The sequence below is a fragment of the Malania oleifera genome, chromosome 13 (assembly GCF_029873635.1).
Source record: "Malania oleifera isolate guangnan ecotype guangnan chromosome 13, ASM2987363v1, whole genome shotgun sequence".
Lineage (NCBI taxonomy): Eukaryota > Viridiplantae > Streptophyta > Magnoliopsida > Santalales > Ximeniaceae > Malania > Malania oleifera.
The window spans coordinates 76,077,074-76,102,332 of NC_080429.1; the positions used below are offsets into that span (position 1 = coordinate 76,077,074).

Here is a 25,259-nt window from a genome sequence, read left to right on the forward strand (position 1 = left end):
TCCCCTTAAGAGACTGAAAAGGAATGAGATTGTTTGGAGATTGGGTCTTTGTGTTCTTTGTGATTTATACTTTTCTTTGTTCGAACTTAATCCGTCTTGATTATTTTTTTTCCTTATTTTAATGGGAGATTCCAAAGATACTGTCATAGTAGTTGGATCGAGTCCAAATGATGGCACAGACCACATGCTTGTTCTTGTTATTACAAGTTGTTCATGTTTTTGGTAATTATATTCTTACTCATGGACAAACTAGGAGTGGTATGCAATTTATGGTTTACACGACCCAAGGTTCTTAAGGTTCTTAATTCATGATATCACTATTCTGTGTTCATAGAAACAATGAGTGTAAGCATTATTCACAGTTCATTGTGTAATTGTTATTAGTAATTTTTAATAATTCTTTTGTTGGTTCTTGTTTCTGTAGTTTTCATGATTTATTTTTCATGGTGTGCCTTCATATATATTTGTTATCTTATCTCTCATGTTGCTCTGTTTAGTATGAGAAGGTTGTGCTTGTTTTGCCTCTTTATTTTGGCATATGATTGATTTTTGTTATCAGTGACTAGCATTAAATACATGGTGGTGGAGTTATTAGAAACATTATGTTTAAAAGTCTGGCCTGGATGCATTCAAGAAGTTTCGGAAATTCTAGTTTATTTTATTTTATTCAGTAATTTATTTTGGAACTTGTTTAAATATTTTAATTTTGGAAAGTAGATTTTTGGGCTCGTTGTTTTTATGGTTGTGTAATCACATGTGATTTTTGGCTTATAATTGGGAAACTGGAGATCTGGGTTTCAGATTTTACCCTTTGTTTCTTTTATGGTGCGGTCTGGACCAAGTTGAATCGGTGCACAGTTGTTGTCACACCATGGCCATCCAACCCCACCTTGCCTCCTGCAGAAATGCAAGGTAAGGCTGCACACTATAGACCCATTGTGGTCTGCCCCTTCCCCGGACCCGTCATATGCGGGAGCTTTGTATATTGGGCTGCCCTTTTTTTGACAGTTGGAAGAAACAAGAAATTTGTTTGGGCCCAAACCTATGACTAAACTAGTTATGCCAAATAAGCCTCATTAGCATTAGTTGGTGAGTATGAGTGTGGCATGAAAGGTCATTCTTATCACAAGTTGGAGTGCTAAGAGTGTCGCAAGAAATGGGTGCACTAACCGACTGGGGTTTGGGGACATTGTTTTCTTGCATGGACATGGGTTTAGTACTTAGTGAGATTACCATCTAAGGCTATTGCTATGTTTGTAATATTTTCAATGTGTGTGATGCGGTGTGAAGGAGATCCTGGCAGCTCAAGTATCAAATGACCTACAATGGAAGCAAAAATTTGATGAGTGTCAAGGTAGTTCATTACACTGCCGAGCTACATTCTCAGTCTTTTTTCAAATGCCACAATCCAATTTGAATATTGGTTTGCATTGGTCTTGTTCACCAAGCCATTATTCTGTTAATTAGCATTAGAGGTCAAATTTTTCTGTGGCAGGAGAGAATGATGGCAGTAGTGTGAGTCTTATGTGGAGAGAGGGTCAGCCCACGGAAGCCATAGACCTCATTAATAAGTTTAGGAAATTCTAATTTATTTATCTTATTTGCCAGCAATTTATTAATTTTGGAAACTAGATTCCAGGGCTCTCTATTTATATGTTTTTGTTATAACATGGGTATTGAGTTTGGGGTTCTACCCTGGATTTCTTGTATGATGCATCAAGACCAAATAGTTAATCTATATGTAAGTGATTAACAAGTTCTGCTGATTTTCTTTGTTGGATTTAGGTTTACTCAATACGCGATGCAGCCGCTAATAATGTGAAGCGCCTTGCAGAAGAATTTGGCCCAGATTGGGCTATGCAGCACATCATTCCTCAGGTCTTTCTGATGCTATATTCTATAAATTATTATTCTTTACATTGTATGACAAGGACAGTGACTGAATTGCGTACTTGTATCCTATGTGGGTACATGGTATCTGACACAATCTGACAACCAATAAGCCATGTTGCAGATCTTGAATATATTTTGTAGGGGAAAATACATTCACACCCCCTAACACTATACCATCTACTACAAATGCCCTGTTGAACTTCTAAAAATGAAGTTGCACCCCCTATACTATCTTAATGGTTGTAAAAAACTGCTTTCGTCAACAAAAAATAGTGAAATCTAACGAATATTGTAATGCATATGGCACATGAATGGTTAATAATATTTTTAGACAAAATTACCCTTACAAACCTAATGAATATTTTTATTAATAAATTTTACAAAATGAGCATAGCAAAAATGGCCATAAGGGGAAGAAAAGACAAGATATTATTTTGGGGCATGGACGACCGAAAAAACAACAAACAAAACATATTATAAACATAGAAAAAAAATCATTGAAGTGTGGGAATAAAAATAAAAATAAAAATTTGAGGAATTAAATAATTAATTCTATAAAAATAAAAATGCACTATATCCGCATTATGCGGGTAGTATAGTATACATTAATAAAATAAAATATACTATATATTGTAATTGACTTATTCATATAACATTTATCTTATGAATTACGTTCTACTATAAAAAAAATAATATAATTTAATAAATGAAATAATTTTTTTCTTTATTTCATTAAATTTAATGCATTTTATACATGGTGAATATAAATGATATTTGAAACTTCTCAACAATTTTGGTAGTCCTACACTTTGATTCTTGCTGTTGAGAAGTTATTACCAAGTTAGATGGAGTGGAATTAAAATAAAAAGGTAAAAGGTATTATTATGATTTTAGTTTAACAAATGTTAACTCCATTGCCCCTTTGATAGTCCAGGGTGTTTAAGTGTCACTTTTAAAAGTTTAGGAGGAGATTTGTAATGTTTACAAGGTGCAAATGTATTTTCCCCTATTTTATATAAATACATTTACCATAATAGGCTTGTATTATGATGCAATTTAGATTGAGGAGCCTTTTGTTGCGAAAGTTGGACTTATTGGGTTCAAAAAGGAATACTTAAGGGCCTGTTCACTTGTGGAAAGCAGTTTTATTTTCCATTTCCAGTTTTCTAAAAAATTATAAAAGTGCCACCTTGTTTTCCAGTTCTCGAACATTTGTATTGGAAAGTTGAAATTTGATAAACATCTTTTGATTGTTTTCCACCTTTTCTCTACAAATGTTGGGAAACTGCCTTTTCTATACAAATTTTGGGAAACTGGAAAACAAGATTTGTTTTTTTATTTGTTTTGAACACAAAAAATGGAAAATAAAAATTATGTTCCTCTACTGGACAGGCCTTAAATCTGCTTACATTTTTTATCAAGTGTTATATTTTTATTTTATTATATTCAAAATTTTATTATGATTTTGTTTTGGGAGTAATTGTAAAAATCTTAGGCTCTTAGCTTTGATTCACAGGTTTGAGTCTTGAGAAGCTATTTTTTAGTAGAAGTGGTATGGGACAGGATTGTATCCAAGTCATCACTCCCTAGACATTGCTGCGAGCCCTGGGTCATTGCCTGTTTTTTTAGCTCATTTTAGCAAGACAAGGGTGAAAATTAAGGTGTAGTCCCAAGAGGGGAGGGGGGGGGAGGGTGAATTGGGTTTATAAAATTCTTTTAAGTCTTTTTACAAATTCACAACCTTTTGTTTACTTAGCAAACACATAAGAATGTTTTGATTTTAAATGCTCAATTAAACCAACCACAATCCACACTCAATATCAACACAAGCCAAATACCTTTAACAATAACTGGCAATCAACCAATCATTCAAACACACGATACTTAACCAATTATATGAGCTGCAACACTTCTTTGATTCAACGTTTGCAAAACTCAGCTTAGAGTTTAAATAAAGTCTTGTGTATATGTATAATTGTGCACGTCCTTTGAACCAAGATTTCCGCAAATGATTAATCAACGTATTCCCTTTAAGGTTTCCGCAAAAGATTAATCAACGTACTCTCTTAAATTAAAAGTTTTCTCAATCTCAAACGTTCAGCTACCTGCACTTTAGAAGCACAACCACACAATCTATATATGCTGAAAAATTAAAGAGTAAGGGCAGAGAGTGAGACCGAGTTTTTTACGAGGTTAGACTTATACCCAACCTACGTTCTCGCCTTAGGCAAGACCACCTAAGGATTCCACTATAACATTTCTTTGCGGGCGGAACAAACCGTTGCAATCCCTCCTTTAGGGTGGAGCCCCCTCTCCAAGCGATACTCCACTCTCGGTACAACGATCCAATAAACTTGAACCGTCAAAGAAAAACAAGAAAACAAGAAAAGATTCTTGTGTACAAGAGATGCTCTCAGATATAGTTGGTTAGTACAATTTATAGCACTAATATACTTCAAAGTAAATATCAAAGAGAATGAAATTTGAAGCTCAAGAATGTATCACCGGAATTGTTCTCTTGATATAAATAAGTAACTCAGAAGTTTGAGCTCATAGAAGAGTGATCAGAGACTCACTCAGAAAATCTCATTAAGAATATGTGAGCAAGAAAGCTTTGAGAGAGAGTGAGCAATATGGCTTGAAAACTGATTTTCAACTCTTGATATTGATTTGATTTGAGGAACCGTGTACTTATAGGCATCAAAAAGTGTTTAATTCGTGATGCCCAAGTTACTTGGAGTGTTTCCCAAGTTTATACGAAGTTTGGGGCACAAGCAACTCAAATTTGAATTTTAAAAGGCTGTTTAAAAACTAGCTGTTCGAGGGTCAGTCGCCTGAGGTCTGAGGGCTTAGTCGCCTGAACCTGTTGAACACTGTGAAATTTTCAGTTTAAAACAGGGTCAGGCGCCTGAGGATTTAGGGGTTAGTCGCCTGGACCTACACTCCCTGTTCAAAATTTGTTCAAAAAAATCTTGAGTCGCCTGAGGTCTAAAGCTACTATTTTTTCAGGTTAGTTTTAAAACTCTTAGCCATCTTGCTTTGTTACTTTTAAAAAGCATTTTCTAGGGTTTTCATAATAAGGTCTCTAAAGTCCATATCAACCCCTGATGAGCTTCAAAGCATTTCAAAGTGTTATTTATAATGAAGTACTTACATAAGTCATCCTAAAGACTTAAAAACTCTCTAAGTTTGAAGTCTTCATATATATCTTTGCTTTGAATCCTCTTAGACTTAAGCTTCAATGTTCTTTAAGCTTCGACATGTTTTGAACATCTTGGTCCTTTTGAGCTTTCTTTTGATCACTTTGTTGATGGAGTATGACTTTATGGTACTTGTGATTTTGAACTTTCATTTCTTTGATCCTTTTGAACTTTGTCATACAAGATTTCCTGAAATATCATCACTTAAACAAAAACTTGTTAAATTAATCTTCATTTGTTATCATAAAAAATAAGATTCGAAAGCCATGTTAGGCCAACAATCTCCCCCTTTTTGATGATGACAAATAAGGAGCAAAGATGAGAGAACCTTGATAAGGCGCCCCCTTACAATAAGCACGCCTTTTAACAATTATGAAAAATGATGATTTCAAATATAAGTAAGTTCAAAACTCAGTAAGTCACAATTAAGTATATTATGTTTTAACGTATTATAGCTCTTGTCAACATATATGCTTATGGTCTCATTCTACTTATGTTTTCATTTTTCTCATTATGCTCATTTTTGCTTTTACTCCCCCATGCTATATCTCATGCCAAGATTATGTGTTTTACGTATTTGTCACATTCTCATGTTCTCATGGTTGATCTCTAAGATACTCTCTTCTCATATTTGCTCTTTAAAATATCTCTCCCTTTGACATCAATCAAAACAAATGAGGAGCATAGTCACAAAAAGTCTTAGGATAGCACATAAAGAGCATAGTCATATAGTCATGAAGAGATACAAAAAGTTATAAATAAGGGAGTTACAAGTCAAACTAAAAGAAAAGAACAAGCAAACAAAGCAACACAAAGACTAAGCCAATACATAGATAAGACTTTAATACAACACAAAGTGACAAATAGATCAATTATCATCAGCATCATCGTCATCATCATCATCAGCTTCAGCTTCTTCTTCATCACCCTCCTCACTTCCTTCCTCAGATTCTTCCTCAGATGAAGCATCACTCCGAGGGACAGAACTGATATCCATGGGATCAACACTACGAGATGAGCTAGCCCTATATTGCTCTATGCGAGTAAGGCGCTGGTCAAGTGAAGAGCAGGTAGTGTGGAGTGAGGATACTTTCTCCTGAAGTGATTGAAGGCCTGAACGCATATCTCTGCTGAATGTAGTAAATTCATGATGGAAGGGGATAAACCAAGAAGGAGTGTCAGCTGAAAGTCCTTGTTGCTGATCTTGAGGTGGAGGAGGTATAGCTGCTGGCCTTTGTGGTCATCCTCCTTTCAAAAACCAACCCTGATCATGCTTTTCATATCCCATTTGTTTCAAGGTTATGAAAGTGAAAAGATCATACCTAGTACGCTTGATGAACAATTCGGTAGGAGTAGTAACACTAAGATGAGCAAAGAGAAGGTTTAGAGCACCACCATAAGGAAGAGTGACTCGATTAGCTTCCAATTTAGCCCACATCCATTTCAAAATTAGGCTAGAGAGATCATGTTTCTTCCCTTTTAGCAGACACCATAACATAAAACAATCCACGTAGGATATGTGGGGTAGGATATTGTTTGTGATAATTTTTTGAAGCATTTGAGCTTAAAGATTCAGCTGTTTGTACCTTGGAGGATGGCCAAAGTAAGCAGGTTCCTCTACCATAATTGGTGGCAAGAATACCTCAGGAGTGAATCCTTGCTCTAGAATCCATGATTGAGCAAATGTTGGACACTCAAATTCACCTGGGCTACTATGCAAAATAGGAGCTAAAGTTTGTGGAGATAAAACTATCTTCTTTCCCCTAACCTCAGTGGTTAGCACATTTTCTCCATGTATCATATTAGCATAGAAGATCTTCACTAGGTTTGGATACAGGCCTTTGGATTGATAAGTTACAAAATTCTTTCAACCAATATTCCGAAACATTGGCAGGATTTTCGGAAATTCTGAATCAAAGAAGGTGATATCTATGACCTTACCAAAAATTGGTTCCGTAGAACGGAGATGAGTTCGACATCGATGCTTCGATTGAGGAGTGACGAGCCGTTGTTCGATGTTATTATCATCTCTCCCGAAAGAAAAATCTCGGTTTGCCGTAATTTTGGCGCGAGGCATCTTTGACTGTGGAGGAATCAACCGAACAGCCAATGTGAAACCCTAGAAACCGAGGGAAAAGGTGTAGGAGAGTGATTGGGAGCATGGTTTTAAATCGCAGTAGCGGGTAACGTAACGGTAACGGTAACGGGTGTAACGGGAAGCAGGAGTAGCGGATGTTACATAACGGGAAGCGGGTGTAACGGCCGAGAATTTTTTTGAAGCACGCACAACCTTGTGCATATTAGCGTACTTGCATGTTTTAAACTTTTAGTCATTCTTAGAAAGGGTTTTAGTGTATTTTGGACCCTTTAGTTCAAGTAACTAAGTTATTTGGTAAGGGCAACAAATTTACATTTATTTTAAACCATCATTGATAGAAAATTACATGTGTGTGCATATTTATACTTCTCATTGTTCTTATCTGTGATAAATTCTTATGTGTGCTAAATGAATTAATAAAATAAAATACATTATACACTTCATTAATCTATTAGACACATAAGACATACGAATAATATAAATATAAAATAGCTAGAAAAGAAAGAAAGTTGAAGTTGAAAAATAAAGAACATAAATATCACATTACTAATATTATTAAAAAAAAAAAATTCCTAACAAGTTAGTATTTTGAAATTGTTAATTAATGCATCTATTGTGAGTATTTAAAGAAATAGTAAATTTTGCATCATTGTCATCCTCATTATAATCTTTTCCCCCTCTTGCGACTCGGTATATTGAGAATGATATATGAAAGAGAGAGAAAAAGTGAGAAGAAAAAATAAAAAATAAAATTTTTTTTTGGTGTAACAGTCCTGTAGCGGTTACGTAATGGCCGCAGCGGCCTTTACGTAACGGTCGCGGTCCGTAACGGCCTCTACGGCTGTGATTTTTCTTCCCACCGATTTCGCGGTGTGTAACGGTATCGGTAACCCAAAAAACCTTTACGTAACGGCATTACGTAACGGTCGCGGCCTTTATTTTAAACCATCTTTATTTAAAACCATGATTGGGAGGCTTTGATTTGAGGGATTTGGAGCTAGGAATCAAGGGAGACTAAGAGTTGGAGCTTTGGGTGAATGATGGAACAGAGGTTAGTAGCCTGAAGTCTGAAGAGTTAGGGTTTTTGCGCTTAAAAATATATAGGACCCGTCAAGTCAAGTGCCTGAAGTTTTGGCTCAGTCACCTAACATTTTGCAGAAATTAAATTTCAGCAGGCAGTAGCACATTAGTCGCCCGAGGGCTGATGGCTCAGGCGCCTGATCCTCCAATTTACACTGCTCAGTCACCCGACTCCCTTAATCTTTTAAAAATTCTCTTTTTACTCAATATTAACTCTTCTTAAACAACTTCCCTACTATGTAAGAAACCTAGTTCTCTTCTTATGGATATAAATCTCTCTTTGGGAAGGAGTTTTGTGAAAATGTCCACCCATTGGTCGTTTGTATTTATAAATTCAAGTAATATGTCTTCTTTTTGTACATGATCTCTTAGAAAATGGTGTCTTATGTCAATGTGTTTAGTTCTTGAGTGTGATATTGGATTTTTAGAGATGTTTATTGCACTTGTGTTATCACACTTAATTGCGATGGCTGAATATTTTAGATTATAGTCCTTTAATTGTTGTTTCATATACAAGGTTTGTGCACAACAACTACCGGCTGCCACATACTCAGCTTCAGCGATTGATAAAGTTACGGAATTTTGTTTCTTGGAAAACCAAGAGACGAGACCATCCTAGAAAGTGACAAGTCTTGCTTGTACTTTTTATATCAATCTTACAACCCGCATAATCCGTATCCAAATAACTAATCATTTCAAAACCAGTATCCTTAGGATACCATAGTCCTAAATCAATTGTTCCTATTAAGTATCTTAGGATTCTTTTAACGGCTATTTGGTGAGATTCTTTAGGTGCTGATTGAAATCGTGCACACATGCATACACTAAACATTATATCCGGCCTACTAGCTATTAAATATAACAGGCTTCCTATCATACCTCTATAATATTTTATATCTACTGGTTTTCCTTTTTCATCTTTATCGAGGCTTATGGAAGTACTCATGGGGGTACCTATGGGCTTACTACTTTCCATGTCGAATTTCTTAAGCATATCTTTTATATATTTGGATTGATTTATAAAAGTTTCATTCTTTGTTTGCTTGATTTGTAATCCTAGGAAGTAGTTCAATTCACCCATCATGCTCATTTCAAATTCCTCTTGCATATATTTAGCAAATTCCTTACATAGATCATCATTAGTTGCACCAAATATGATATCATCTACATAAATTTGGATTATAAGCATGTCATCCTTCTTAGTTTTGATAAATAAGGTACTATCAACTTTTTCTTTAGAAAACCCCTTTTCTAGTAAGAATCCACTAAATCTTTCATACCAAACCCAGGGGCTTGTTTCAAACAATATAAAGCCTTAGTTAACTTGTACACATAATCAGGTTTTTGAATGTCCTCAAAGCCCAGTGGTTGTGCTACATATACCTCTTCATTTATAAAACCATTTAAAAAGGCACTCTTTACATCCATTTGATACAATTTGAATTCTTTACGAGATTCATAAGGTAAAAGCATTCTTATTGCTTCCATTCTAGCTACAAGAGCAAATGTCTCATCATAATCTATTCCTTCTTCTTGGTTGTATCCTTGAGCTACAAGTCTAGCTTTATTTCTTACCGCAATTCCATTTTCATCCTTTTTATTTCTAAATACCCACTTAGTTCCAATAATCAAATGGTTATCTGTTTTAGGAACTAATTTCCATACTTTATTTCTTTCAAATTGATTTAATTCTTCATGTATGGCCATTATCCATGAGTCATCATTTAGAGCTTCTTCAACATTCTTAGGTTAATCTTGAGATGAAAGCATAATGATTACATGGATTTTTCAAAGAAGATCTTGTAGTTACACCTCGTGATGGTTCTCCTATGATTTGATCTTTTGGATGATTTCTTACATATTTCCATTCTTTGGGTAATTCAGAATTTTCTATAGCATCATCATTTGAATTTAATTTATTTTCTTCTTCTTTTGCTTCTACAATTTCTAAGTTTTCTAGTTTTTGAGTATTTTGAACTTCTTCAACATTTATTGTTTTATTAAATGGATTTTCTTCATCAAATGTTAGATGAATTGATTCCACAATTGTAAGAGTTCTTTTGTTGTAGATTCTAAAAACTTTGCTCGTTAATGCATACCCTAAGAATATACCTTCATCGACTTTTGCATCAAATTTACCTAAATCATCTTTATCATTTAATACAAAACATTTGCATCCAAAACATGAAAGTAAGAAATGTTAGGCCTTCTACTTGTCCAAAGTTCATAGGGAGTTTTATTTAAATTTGTTCTTATTGAAACTCTATTTATCACATAGCATGAGGTATTTACCGCTTCAGCCCAAAAATATTTTGGTAGCTTATGTTCATTTAGCATTGTTCTTCTTGAAGAGTTGTATTCTTTCTTTCAACCACTCCATTTTGTTGTGGAGTTCTAGGTGCTGAAAAATTATGATTAATTCTATATTCATTACAAAATTTTTCAACTTCTTTGTTGTTGAATTCTCTTCCTTGATCACTCCTTATATTTAAAACACTATATCCTTTTTCATTTTGAAGTTTCTTGCATAAATGTATTAACATGTTACAAGCTTCATCTTTGGAGGTTAAAAATAATACCCAAGTAAACCTAGAGTAGTCATCAACTATGACAAAGACATATTGCTTACCTCTTATGCTTTAAGTTCTAGTAGGACCAAACAAATCTAAATGAATAAGTTCTAAGGGTCTACTAGTAGAGATATGTTTCTTCTTTTTAAAGCTTGTTTTAATTTGCTTTCCAAATTGGCAAGTATCACAAATTTTATCTTTTATGAATTTTGTATTTGGTAAACCTTTGACTAACTTCTTTTTAGATAAGTTTGATAATAGATCTATGCTTGCATGTCCTAGTCTTCTACGCTAAAGCCAATTGGCTTCATTCATGGCAGCTAAGCATGTTACATCTTGGGAGATTAGGTTTTCAAGGTTTATACAATATACATTATTGACTCTATAAGCTGTAAATAACACTTCATGTTTTCTTGGGTTTTGAACTATGCACTTATCTTGCTTAAAGATTATGTCAAACCCTTTATCACTAAGTTGACTTGTGCTTAAAAGGTTATGCTTTAATCCATCAACTAACAAAACATCATCAATTGTAAGGCAGGGTTCTTTACCTATTTTACCAATCCCGACGATTTTACCTTTAGCGTTGTCACCGAAGGTCCCATACCCTCCATTTTTTTGAACTAGGGTGGTGAACTTTGTTCTATCCCCGATCATGTCTTGAACACCTGCTGTCCAAGTACCATTTTTTTTTTGATGGAGTGGTCCTAAAGCATACCTACAAGGAAGGATTTACGGTGTTACTTTTGGAACCCAAACCTTTTTGATTCTTTTTAAGTCATATCTATTTTTAGTGTTCACGTTCCATTCATTTTTTATTTTGACATACTTCCTTTTAAGTGGACAATTAAACTTTATGTGTCCTTTATTCCTACACAAGAAGCAAGTAGTGTGTTCATGAATATTTGTAAATGATGTACTAGCATAGTATTTTGCTTCTTTTACAAAATATCCCATGAATAAGTTCTTCTTCTTTTTGTTTTCAATTCCATTGTAACCAATTCCTTTTTTATTACTAATCATCCTTTGTTGTCCAACCATCTTTTCAAAATTCTCTTTTCCTCTAGTAAAATTATAAATGATCTTATCTTTATCTTCAATTTTACTTTTAAGTTCACTTATTTCCAAGTCTTTATTGCTTTTATCGTTTACTTGTAGTTTGACCAATTCTTGAGACATGTTATTCATTTTCTTCATTAGGTTATCAATATGAGATTCTTTTTCTTTTTCAGCTGATTTAAAGGATTCTAGCTGATTTTTAAGATTTTTATTTTGTTCTTTCAAAGTTATATTTCTTTTAGTTACTTTAATGAATCTATTATGTAAGGAAAATAATTCAGCTTGAATTTCTTTGTATAAGGGCATACTATCACATGAATCATTACAAGACTCCCCACTAGATTCTTCTGATGAACTATAGTTAGAGTTTACCTCAGCATTGTACGCCATGAAGCACATGTTGGCAATTTCTTGTTCGCTTGATTCATTCTCCGATTTGTTAGAGCTTGTATCATCCTATGTGACTTTCATTGCCTTCTTTTTTTTCTTTTTGTCTTTCTTCAACTGTGGACAATCAGTTTTAATGTGTTCGACCTTTTTGCAATTATAACATGTAGGAGGTTCATTCTTAGTTTCTTTCACGTTTGTTTCTCCTTTGTTAGTTTTTGATCCTTTAACTTTCCGAGGGAATTTCCTATTCTTTCTGAAAAATTTTCCAAGTCTTTTGGTAATAAAGGCTAGTTCTTCATCATCTAATTCGTTGTCTTCATCTTTATCACTAGAACTTTCTTTGGCAGCCTTGAGGGCTATTGATTTTTTATTTTTATTATTATTTTCTGAATTTCTTTCGTTTATCGCCATCTCATATGTGAGAAGGGATCTGATTAATTCATCAAGGGAGGTGTTTTTCAGATTTTTTCCTTCCGTGATTGCTGTGGCCTTTGGTTCCCATATCGGAGGAAGTCCTCTAAAGATTTTTCTAATCATTTCATATCTTGAATAATTCTTCCCTAAAGCGTTTAAGAAATTTATTAGGTGAGTAAACCTAGTATACATGCTAGTGATAGTTTCATCTAGATTCATCCTAAAGGCCTCATACTCGCTAGTGAGCATATCAATTCTACTATCTCTAACATTTATAGTTCCTTCATAGGTTACCTCTAGCTTATTTCATATTTCTTTAGCAGACTTACATGCCATGACCCTATTGAATTCATTAACATCTAAAGCACAATATAGTGCATTCATGGCACTTGAGTTTACTTGCATCATTTTATAGTCATTATCGGTCTAGTCTTGTTCTTCTTTAGGAACTTCTTTACCATCTACTAATTTAGTGGGAATGTAGTCACCATGTGTGACAACATTTCATGCTTTCCAATCCATAATTTGTAGATAGATTCTCATTCTTTGTTTCCAAAACGTATAGTTTAAACCACAGAAAATAGGCGGTCTAGTTGAGGATTGACCTTCGGCAAAAGGGGATATACCTAGGTGTGCCATTTAGACCTTTATATAGCTTCTAATTAAGATTTACTATAACTTAGCTCTGATACCAATTGAAAATTAAGGTGTAGTCCCAAGAGGGGGGGTGAATTGGGTTTATAAAATTCTTTTGAGTCTTTTTACAAATTCACGACCTTTCGTATACTTAGCAAACACACAAGAATGTTTTGATTTTAAATGCTCAATTAAACCAACCACAATCCACTCTCAATATCAACACAAGCCAAATACCTTTAACAATAACAATCAATCAATCAATCATTCAAACACACGATACTTAACCAATTATATGAGCTGCAGCACTTCCTTGATTCAGCGTTTGCAAAACTCAGCTTAGTTTAAATAAAGCCCTGTCTATATGAATATTGGTGCACTTCCTTTTAACCAAGATTTCTACAAACGATTAATCAACGTACTCCCTTTAAGGTTTCCGCAAAAGATTAATCAACGTAGTCTCTTAAATTAAAAGTTTTCTCAATCTCAAACTTTCAGCTACCTGCACTTTAGAAGCACAACCACACAATTTATATATGCTGAAAAATTAAAGAGTAAGGGCAGAGAGTGAGACCGAGTTTTTTACGAGGTTCGGCTTATACCCAGCCTACATCCTCGCTTTAGGCAAGACCACCTAAGGATTCCACTATAGCGTTCCTTTGCGGGCGGAACAAACTGTTACAATCCCTCCTTTAGGGTGGAGCCCCCTCTCCAAGCGATACCCCACGCTCGGTACAATGATCCAATAAACCTGAACCGTCAAAGAAAAACAAGGAAACAAGAAAAAATTCATGTGTACAAGAGATGCTCTCAGATAGAGTTGGTTAATACAATTTATAGCACTAATATACTTCAAAGTAAATATCAAAGAAAATGATATTTGAAGCTCAAGAATGTATCACCGAAATTCTTCTCTTGATATGAATAAGTAACTCGGAAGTTTGAGCTCATAGAAGAGTGTTCAAAGACTCATTATATCTCAGAAAATCTCAGTAAGAATATATGAGCAAGAAAGCTTTGAGAGAGAGTGAGCAATATGGCTTGAAAATTGATTTTCAATTCTTGATACTGATTTGATTTGAGAAACTGTGTATTTATAGGCATCAAAAAGTGTTTAATTTGTGTTGCCTAAGTTATTTGGAGTGTTTCCCAAGTTTATACGAAGTTTGGGGCACAAGCAACTCAAATTTGAATTTTTAAAAACTGTTTAAAACTAGCCGTTCGAGGGTCAGTCGCCTAAACCTTCCGAACACTGCGAAATTTTCAGTTTAATACAGGGTCAGGCGCCTGAGGATTTAGGGGTCAGTTGCCTGGACAGTTATAAATACTGTTTTTTTAGGTTAGTTTCAAAACTCTTAGCCATCTTGCTTTGTTACTTTTAAAAAGCATTTTCTGGGGTTTTCAAAATAAGGTCTCTAAGTCCATATCAATCCCTAATGAGTTTCAAAGCATTTCAAAATGATATTTATATTGAAGTACTTACATGAGTCATCCTAAACACTTAAAAACTCTCTAAGCTTGAATTCTTCATAAATATCCTTGCTTTGAATCCTCTTAGACTTAAGCTTCAATGTTCTTTAAGCTTCCACATGTTTTGAACATCTTGATCCTTTTGACCTTTCTTTTGATCACTTTTTTGATGGAGTATGGCTTTATGGTACTTGTGATTTTGAACTTTCATTTCTTTGATCCTTTTGAACTTTGTCATACAAGGTTTCCTGAAATATCATCACTTAAACAACTTGTTAAATTAACCATTATTTGTTATCATAAAAAACTAGATTCGAAAGCCATGTTAGGCCAACATAGGGTATTTTAGGAATTTCATGAAGTTTAGAGCATCAGAATATGACCATCCAACATTCTTTTTTTTTTAATGCCCCCTATTGCCCTGGGAGTGTGAACCTTATAGAGTGCCCCTGCAGGGGCAGTCCCACCCAATATATACAACCAAATCCTAAATGCCTAACCTACCTACCACCCCTTGCCTCCTAGGCAATGCTAGTGAGGCTCAAGCCCTTGACCTCCCAATTGGGAGGAGAGGAGATGAATCATTGGGTTCACAGCTTGGTTCCATCATTCTCAGTAATATGTTATCAGAGGTTTTGGGGGATAGCATTTCAGAAATTATGGGTCCTCTCCTTTTTCCACTTTCTTCCATGCCTAATTTTTGAGTTTTTGTTGCTTGAAATTGTAAAATCTTGGTCCAGATTTGCAAACTTCTGACCTCGTTTTGAGCATCTTTGTCGTGGCATGTAGCTGTGATCTTCACATTGGTTACATTCCCTTGCATTGTTGCTTTTACTGCATATATTCTTTTTTTCTTCTCGAAGAATATAGGGGGAAAAAGTAGGGAGTTTAAATTTTTTCTATACAAATATGGAGCCTTTTGCGTTTGCAAAAGCAGAAAATGTGTTTGGCTTCTGGACCATGCCTATACCTAAGCACAGTACAATTTTACAATTTATAGCTGTCACAATAGGTCTTCAGCTTAGATCAATGACCCAGTTATTAAGGGATTTTTTTCCCTTCCTTCTAAAAATAAATTAATTTTTAGTAACATTTTGTCAGATTATTTTCTTTTTCCGTTTTCTAAATTGAAATAAAGAACAGAGAAATGTATGGCCACATGCTGATTTCCCTACATAATAGAGTTTCTTCCCTTTTGTGTATTATCTCATATTGAAGCTTTTGCAATCTCTCCACAGGTTTTGGACATGATAAACAACCCACACTATCTATATAGGATGACAATTCTACATGCAATTTCCCTACTTGCCCCCGTTATGGGCTCAGAAATTACATGTTCCCAGCTTCTGCCCGTTGTGATTAATGCGTCAAAAGATAGGTATGGTTTCTGGTTTCTCAAATCCATTTTTGAGAAATGATCTTTTTGTTTGTTATTTACTTTCTGCCTCTGACTCCTTGTCACAGGGTACCCAACATCAAGTTCAACGTGGCTAAGGTGTTGCAGTCCCTCATTCCAATAGTCGACCAGTCTGTAAGTTCTTATTTTAATTGTTCTACTCTGGTTTTGAAAATCTTTGTGCCTGGAATTATGACAACTATTTAAGATTTTGAAAGAATGAATTGAGAATGTTATTGGACGTGGAAAAGCTTTGCACACAAATGGAAGCATGAGTTAAATGACTGAAGATATCTGCCATTTACAAGGCTTGAATAGTCACCCCTCTGATCATTAATAGTCCTGCTAGATAGCAAAATTTATTATTATATTGGGGCAAAATTGTATAAATTATTAAATTATTAGATTTTTGGCTTTGATTGTAAATAACTTCTTGCATGTATAAAATATATATAAAACATTTCAAGAATGCTCACACTTTTCTAAAAGAAATAAAACATATATTTTTTTTTTTGTACTTCAAGCATGGCCTGATTGTATTCCCTCAAGTCAAACAAGGTTAAACGTGTCAATACCTTGACCTAGTGTTTGCAACTTAGAGTTTGGATATTGGATTTGGATTTGTGGATTTAGAAAAAATTCAGTTTAAAATTGTATTGAGTTTGTACAAATCCAGACAAATCTAAAAATCTAATACCTGAACTCCATGCTTCAAAGCTCAACTATATCTCCTTTTCAAGTTCACTTGGAAGTGTTCAATAGCTTTTTTTACTTCAACCTCAAACCTTTTATCCTGGTTTGAGCAATTCTTCACTTGAAACTGGTTGGGCATATTAATATTGGTGTTTGTTGAACCATGCAGGTGGTGGAGAAGTCAATCCGTCCCTGTTTGGTTGAGCTTAGTGAGGACCCAGATGTTGACGTAAGGTTTTTTGCTAGCCAAGCCCTGCAGGCCTCTGATCAGGTCATGATGTCCACCTAGTTTCTTTATATTATTAATTTGTGTTCTTGTCTTCCCCCAAGTCATAGCTCCGGTTTAGTCGTCTTTCAGTGTATCTATGTAATATTTGACCTGAGGCTGAGGTGCTAGAACCGGTTCCTCCCAGATATATTGATATTAGATTTTTTGTATTTTTTATTTCTATTTTTGATTGCTTCATTTTATTTTATTTTTTGTTATGCATTTTTATATCCACCTGGGGAATGAATAGAAACATATCAGCATTCTAGCCTGTATCATCCCTTGATACAGCCCTGCTTTCTACTCTCTGCTTCACTTTAGCCTGAGGTGCTTTTATGGTCCAAGCACTCACTTTAAGAGGTGCCAAACAAAATTCTGAATATTTATGTCCTAGATGTAGAACAAACAGTAATTAAAGTGCGAATGAAATTTCTATGCAATAACAATATGCTTTAGAAAACCCTGTAATAAGATCTCTCATTATAGCAGCAGCTGACTCTGTTATGTGCTTAAATTGTTCTTAAGCAGCAAGCATCATCATATATCTCTCATAGGAGACCTCATCTATGCATAACCAGAACCATCAAATGTCTCGTGCAGCATTTCACACTTGTATGAGCAGCATCTCTCTCTAGTCCAAGCACTTCACAGTAATCATATTTCTTCAGGAGTGACAGGGATCATGAAGGACTGGGCCACTATAGATCTTGTTTCTATGGTTGTCCATTCCTTTGTTTACTTTGGCAGCAACCCTCTTCAGTCCAAGCACTTCACAGTAATTATGTTTCTTCAGGAGTGGCAGGGATCACGAGGTACTGAGCCACTATAAATCTTGTTTCTATGGTTGTCCATTCCATTGTTTACTTTGTGCGTTTGCTTTCACATTTTTTAAATGAAGTTGCTTTTCACAAAATTTTAGTCACTTAACTCAGCCCCCTTTTCAAGGGGGACATGCCTGAGTCAACACATAAACTAAAACGGTAGTGTATTTGGGCCTAATTATATCTTTTGTTAACTTTCATTTTTTGAAGTTCTATCATTCTTATTATTTCTTACTTTGATACGACCACTTAAAATGTAGCTAAGCCAAAGGGAAGTATACCCCCGATTACTTGTGAAGGATGCGCCCTGCTATGTTTGTGGCACTTCACCTCCCCTGCAGTATGTACATGGATCATAGAACATTATTATTATGAGCCAAGGGTTTTGAGAGTGCCACTTTGAACATTCAATTGGCGAGGTACTTTATTTTGAAAGGTCAACTGATTTAAATGCTGTATGGATCATTTGCATAAGATGCATAGCAACTTCCTTTACAAACTCGTATTACTAAATAATACTAAAATGAAATTATGCAAGCAAAGCTCCATCAGAGAGTCTCTTAGCATATCTAAATATTTTGGAACACCTATTGTTAAGGGTGCAATAAGAGTCAACGAAGGAGAATCTTGTGCTGGCACCCAGCACATGTGGAGTTTTATTCCTTTTTTGATTTTTTTAATAATAAAATATTAAATAATGGTTCAGTGGGAACTTGTTTTCTCACTTTGATGCATCCCAAAACTCGCTGAATAGTCTAGCGAGTTTTTAGGCAGTCGTTGATTGACATGTGGTGGGCAAATCTCGTTGAATTGATATATTTAGATGAGGTTTCATCTCATGTTGGAGCACCTGCACCCGTGCCAGAGCCCGATGAAAATTGAAGAATTTTTGCCTAAAATATTCAACCTTCAAATCAACCCCTATTCTACAACACTTGCACAACCATTAACCATCAAAAGGGGGAGAAAATTGTTTTTACTATAAAAGAAGTGATGGAAAGTGGAGATGGTGACATACTATCAGTGGGGTTGATGAGCTTCAGCTGCGGGAAGAGGAAAAATCATGCAAATCACACTAGATGTTCCCGTGAGTTTTGTTTAAAACTTGCTAGACTAACTAGCGAGATTTGTTCGCCACCTGTTAATCAGCGACTGCCTCATCGTTTAGAACTAGCTAGACAATCCAGTGAATTTTGGGACGCATCAAAGTGGGAAAAAAAGTTCTCATCCAACCATTATTTAATATTTTATTATAATAAAATCAAAAAAAGTAAAAAACTCGGCACTCGTCCCCTAACATTTTTACTGCAAGGCCTAGTGGAGTTGTCAAACCTACAAATTTTGAGTTACCTCTGTGCAAAAAGTTCTCATCCAACCATTATTTAATATTTTATTATAAATAAAATCAAAAATAGGAAAAAAACTCGGCATTCGTCCTCTTAACATTTTTACTGCAAGGCCTAGTGGAGTTGTCAAACCTACAAATTTCGAGTTACCTCTATGCTTTCCGCGTGGCCTTATTTTCCAATCATAAAAGTCCATTCATTTGAATATTCTTGGCACTTTGGGTCACCCGCCATATCTAGAGTAGACGGGTTAAAGAACATCACCATCGTTATAACCTAAAAGGTTTTGAGATGCCTTGGATAAATAAAGTAAGCTTATGTTAGAAATTAAAGTAAGGGTACATGATTTTTGGGGATGGTATTTAAGATCCCCTCAATTTTAATTTTATTAATTATTGCAGATACTAATATAGCTTTTAGACTTTATTACTTAACATTACCCTTGCAAAACCAGCTGTATATTTGGAAAGGAGCAAAAATAAAATTAAAAAAAAAAAACATAATTTGTTTCATAATTTGTCATAGTAGAACCAATTGTATATTCAGAAAGACAAAAAAAGAATAAAGTTCTCAATCAATGAAAACATTAAACAATAACATCAACAACAATTGAGAAAGAAAGACAACATTCATTTAATTTATTTTTCATTCTGTTGATGTCAAAAGTCGAATATGATCTTCGTACCCACAATATGTGACAATCACCTGCAATAAAAGAAAAAAAAAAAAGGGTTTAAGAGGCCCCTAATAGCCTATAATAGTTTTTTAGGAGTGTTGTTCTTATCTTACCTCCCTCGAGAATGCAAGAATGCTCTTTTACAGGGAAAGACTCATTGAAATTTAATACCAATATATCTTCAATTCGGAGGGGTTATGGGGATTATACCCCTTCATTTTCCTCCTTTGTTTGAGAGTTATAAATTCATAATTCTTTAGAGTTATTCCTTTATGCTACTCTGGTTGCCTCCCACTCCAAAGTCTTGGAAGATAGTTTTAGGATTGGGAGTATTTATTTGTTCATAAATTTTATTTTTTGCTTAGCTGTCAATTATGAGTAGTCATCTATCAATTATGAGTTAAGTTTATCTGTTACTTATATGATCAACACTCATTTGTCGCTAATGAATTGAGTTCATTTGTCAAAACATATGAGCGAAGCTCATTTTTCAAATATGAGTGAAGCTTGATTGTCAATAAAGAAGTGCTTTTCTGTTATTTATATGGGCAAATCTCATATTGTCAATTTATGTGAAAGATATATTATAAGGAAGATTATGATTAGAGAATGAGCATGACTTATCTGTCAAGAATAGAGCATAATTCAACTATCGATGAGCAAAGCTCATATGCTTTTGGACAAGACTTATTTGTCAAGAACAGAGCACGACTCAACTATCTACGAGTATAGCTCATTTGTCAAGAATATGAGTAGTGCTCATCTGTCTATAAGTAGGGATCATCTATCTATGAGTATAATTCATTTGTTAAGATGCGTCTTTCAATAATATGCATAGTGTTCATCTATTTATTAACATAGATCTATTAAAAATATAAGTAAGGTTCATCTACCTATGAGTAAGGTTAATTTGTTTATAAGCAGAGCTCATCTGTCAAGAATACTATCAGGTCTCATCTATCAAGAATATAAGTAGGGCTCATTTGTCAATATGAGCAAGACTCATGTATTTTGCCATTTTGCCAAGTGGGCCTACTTGGCCTTTTGTACTGTGCGATCTTGTAGTGTATCCTTTTTTAGACTTAATCTCCACAACCCTATTCGGAGGCCCCTTTAAGGCTAAGTTTCCTCCTTAGTATTTTCCTACATGCGATTTTCTAAAAGAGAATTTATTTCTCACAATATTTAACACAATGTTTGTTTCAAGATGCATTTACCAATAACTTTTTTATTTCATTCTTTTATTATGTAATTTCTATGACCATTTGCCATTGCCTATTTACCCACAAGGGTGTTGATTCAATTATCTCATTGGTATTTTAAGGTATGTTATAATAGCAAATTGATTGATGTAATTAAATGTAAGTGAGAAAAGTAATAAGTCACTAGAATGTATATATTGAAATGTATTAGAATACTATTGAGAGAATTGTTATTTGTGGAACAAATGTAGCATTCATGAGTGAAAGGTTACACCACCCATATATACGTTCTATATTATAGGTCAATCCTTCTTCATTAGTATCAAAAGATGGCATAAGGGAAATATTTTATTTTATTTTATTTTCTTGCATACATGATATTTTCATACACGGTAAATCAAATTGATCATAAAATCCAAATGCATATGATATAATCCAACATAATAAAGTCGTGCCATGTTCATTTGTATAATTACTAAGTAATAAATTTTGTAGGTCAGTCTAATATTGCTACTCATGCTTACCATACTATTATATATAGTACTATATGAACTAGAATTTAAATTTTATTTTTGTCAACTAATTTTGATAAATTCAAGTATTTTATTTTATTTCAAAGGATTTCTATGACGACAAATGATCTATGCATTCAACCACATGTTATTTATCATTAAATGGGATTTCAACCACCTAACTAATTATAATAGAGTGGGAAGTATGATATAGACCATGTGTGGACATTTTATGTGCTTAATTTTTTTGCGATGTAAATGATGCAAGCTTATACCAGTTTATTCTTTTCTTAGGAGAAATTTCAACAAACAAAGGATAAGTTCTCATGTGTGTGCTATTCTTGACCACTCTTTCCTCCATACGTAGGCATTTTGTATTTAGAGATAGAGCAATTATACTTAAAAGGACTAAAAACAAGCTTTTCATTCAATTTATGGCTAGAAATTCATGGAAGTAGGATGCTTAAGACATCTTTTTCCTTTTCTTTTTTTCCATTGGGTTCTTGACCTCTCCAAACATTGGCTAAAACATTTACATTAATGCAACAAAAGTGTTGGTAATAAAAATTAAAATAATCCACATTCAACTTTAGTTTGTCCCTCAATCAAATTATTTTCATTTGCTAAAAAAAATGGTGGAAGTTGGATGGTTCAGGAGTAGATGTCTAAGACATCTTTTGTTTTTCTTGCCTTATCCGGCCGTGAGTTGAATCATTCCTCGTTTTTCTTCCTCTCTTTTTCTTTTCCTGGTTACAAAGATCATCATAAGAGAAAGAAAATTTCTCATAGATGGAATCAAACTATTTATGTAAAAAATCTAACCTAATCTCCGCGTCCACTGTAATAACCTAAACCTAGAAAATAAAAGAAAAATAAATAAAAAGGAAAGAGAAAATAAATAACGAGAAAGAAAGAAAAATTTCAGGGTGGCATAGCAAGGCCTCGTTGATGAGGGCCCTATGCTCGTTGACGAGGAGATCCTGAAAGCAGGGAAAATTCATGTTTTTAAACGATTTGTCGACGAACCCGATGTTCTCGTCGACGAGTGTCCTTCTTTGGTTCGTTGACGAACCTTCTAGACTCGTCGATGAACGTCAGCCTATAAATAGGCCTTGGATCATTTTCTTCCGCGAAAATTTCTCTCCCTCACTTTCTCTCTCTAGGGCTTTGGTCTCCCCACCTTCTCTCTTTGATTATGACCTGGATTTAGCCCGATTCAACGATCGGAAACCACCACGAGATTCCTGGGGTGATTCTCTTCAAGTTAATCAGAGCAGAATCGTGATTCAGAGTTCTTAGGCACCACTCCAAAACTAGGGTAAGCAAAATATTTTTAATATTAAATTAATTATTTGGAGTGTGTGGGCTTAGGAAATGTTAAATGATAAATATTATGGGGTTGAACTGATTAAGTTATGATTTGTGGAATATAGGGTTCCGTTTCTTGTTCGTTTTAGGAAAAACTTCGAGGATCAGGTAAGGGGATTAAGTTATAATAGGTTTTTATTAATTTTGAATTGGTTAAATTCGAGTATGTAAATTTATATATATAAGTATGATTTTTGAACGGTTTAGGCATTTGAAAAATGATGGTTTTGTATATAATTTATATTTGGGAAAAACCGTGTGGCATAAGAATAACCCTTTATAATTAAATAGTTGTGAATACTATTCAGTTGAGACTACTGTTTGCTTATGGAAACTGTTTGTTTGCGAATACTGCTTGTTTGTGGATATTGCTTGGTTGAGAATATTGTCTGGTGGTGAATAATGTTGTAAATGCATTGGATGTGTAATGTGGTTCATATAAATTGTGATATAGCATCAGCAGTAGTATAAAGAGGTTGTTATATTGTACCTGATATAAATTACCATATAACGTTGGCAGTGGCATGAGGAGGTCGTTATATGGTCATTTATATAAAGGGGGTAAAACGTTGGCAATGGAATGAGGAGTTTGTTTTACCGATTTACTTTGAACAGGGTTGTATGTGTGGAATGGTAACCTGTGTGGTTTTGAAGCTTGTGTAGTAACCTGTGTGGTTGTGAAGCTTATGTAGCAACCTATGTGGTTGTGAATCCTGTGTGGATATGGACCATGTGTGGGTGTGAATGAAGTGTGTAGTATCCTGTGTGGATGTGTTGTGGCATTGTATATGCAAATTCTGCGATATGTTAGTGTTGAATGTATGTGAGCTTATGTACGTGTATTTAAATGCTTAAATAATTAGGGTGAAGTAAAACTCTCCGCCCGAGGGCTTACTGAGAAAGGTGAGTGCCCTGATAAGTATCAATTGTAGCCGCACCTGAATTAATTCGGGTAAGTTTACAAACGGTATCAGAGCAGAGGGAAGGTACATGTATGGACGTGTAATCTTCCCTATCCTTGGGAAATTTCGCTGGTAAATATTTATGCATGTGTGCTTGGATATGCATGTGTATTCTCTATTGTGGTGGATTAAGAAACGACTATTTTATATATATATATATATATATATATATATATATATATATATATATTGAAACTCATTTGCCACACACCGTTATAATTTATTCTATCCTTACTTAGAAGTGTCTCATCTTGGCGTATTATTATTTTTTTCAGGTTCTCCAGGTGATCGAGCTTAGAAAGCTCTTAGGGCAGGGTAATTTTGGATGGTCGTAAGAACAGTTCTATGTATAGTTTATGTTTTTATAGTTCTCTAGTGATGTACTATGGAGAATTTTTTATACTCCTTTTTGGGTTGTATATAGTACTTTGGTATTTTATTGGAGAATATTTAATTATTTTTGCTACGCGAATGGTATGAAAGACATGTGAATGGTCTCATCACACCCCGGGCCCTATCTGGCGGGTTCAGGGCGTGACATCCACAATACATGATGATTACCTACAATCAAGGAAACATTAAAGACTTGGGAGACCTTCAATGGCCCCTGACCCTTGGTGACCTCCAAGGGCCTTCTTCAATGCTCAAGTTAGTGTCGAATTATATAGGTAGTTTAATAATAATAATAATAATAGTTTTTTAGGTGTGTTATTGTTGTCTTACCTCCCTCGAGAATGCCCTTTTATAGTGAGAGACTCATTTGGAAATTAGTACCAAAGATTCTTTAGTTTGAAGGAGTTCTAGGGGTTATACCCCTTTATTTTCCTCCTTATTTGAAAGCCCTTAATTAATTCAACTTATCTCTATTTTTTGTCTAGACGTCCTTTCAACTTCTTATTGCATAGATTTTAGGCTACATGTAAGTTCATCTTCTTATTCGATCGATCACATGGACAACTTATCGTGGGAATCTATAGATTTGTTATTAACAATAACATCAAGCCAATGAAATCATCATGTTGATCTTCGTCTTGCCTACGAAAATAAACTTTGTTTATGCTCATCAACTTTTGAAAACTCTTGAGGTTAACCCAGATTTCAAGTTTCACCCGAGATGTGGTATACTGAAAATCACACATTTGACCTTTGCAGATGATCTGATATTGTTTTCTAGAGGTGATTCCAAATTTGTTAATCTCCTTATG

The 25,259-nt window shown here is 34.5% G+C and overlaps 1 protein-coding gene across 2 annotated transcripts in view; it reads left to right on the top strand.

Annotated features, from left to right (window-relative positions):
* LOC131146270 (serine/threonine-protein phosphatase 2A 65 kDa regulatory subunit A beta isoform-like) overlaps positions 1 to 17,438 on the top strand; it is a 59,661-nt gene extending 42,223 nt beyond the window's left edge. The window contains exons 10-13 of one of the 2 annotated variants that reach the window (XM_058095743.1): positions 1,786 to 1,878; positions 16,049 to 16,188; positions 16,275 to 16,341; positions 17,069 to 17,438. In XM_058095743.1, coding sequence (XP_057951726.1) covers positions 1,786 to 1,878; positions 16,049 to 16,188; positions 16,275 to 16,341; positions 17,069 to 17,188 — 420 coding nt within the window. In that variant the 3' untranslated portion in view covers positions 17,189 to 17,438. Of the gene's footprint in view, positions 1 to 1,785; positions 1,879 to 16,048; positions 16,194 to 16,274; positions 16,342 to 17,068 lie in introns of those variants that run through there. The other variant, XM_058095744.1, reaches the window with a different exon arrangement.
* Positions 17,439 to 25,259: the final 7,821 nt, after the last annotated feature.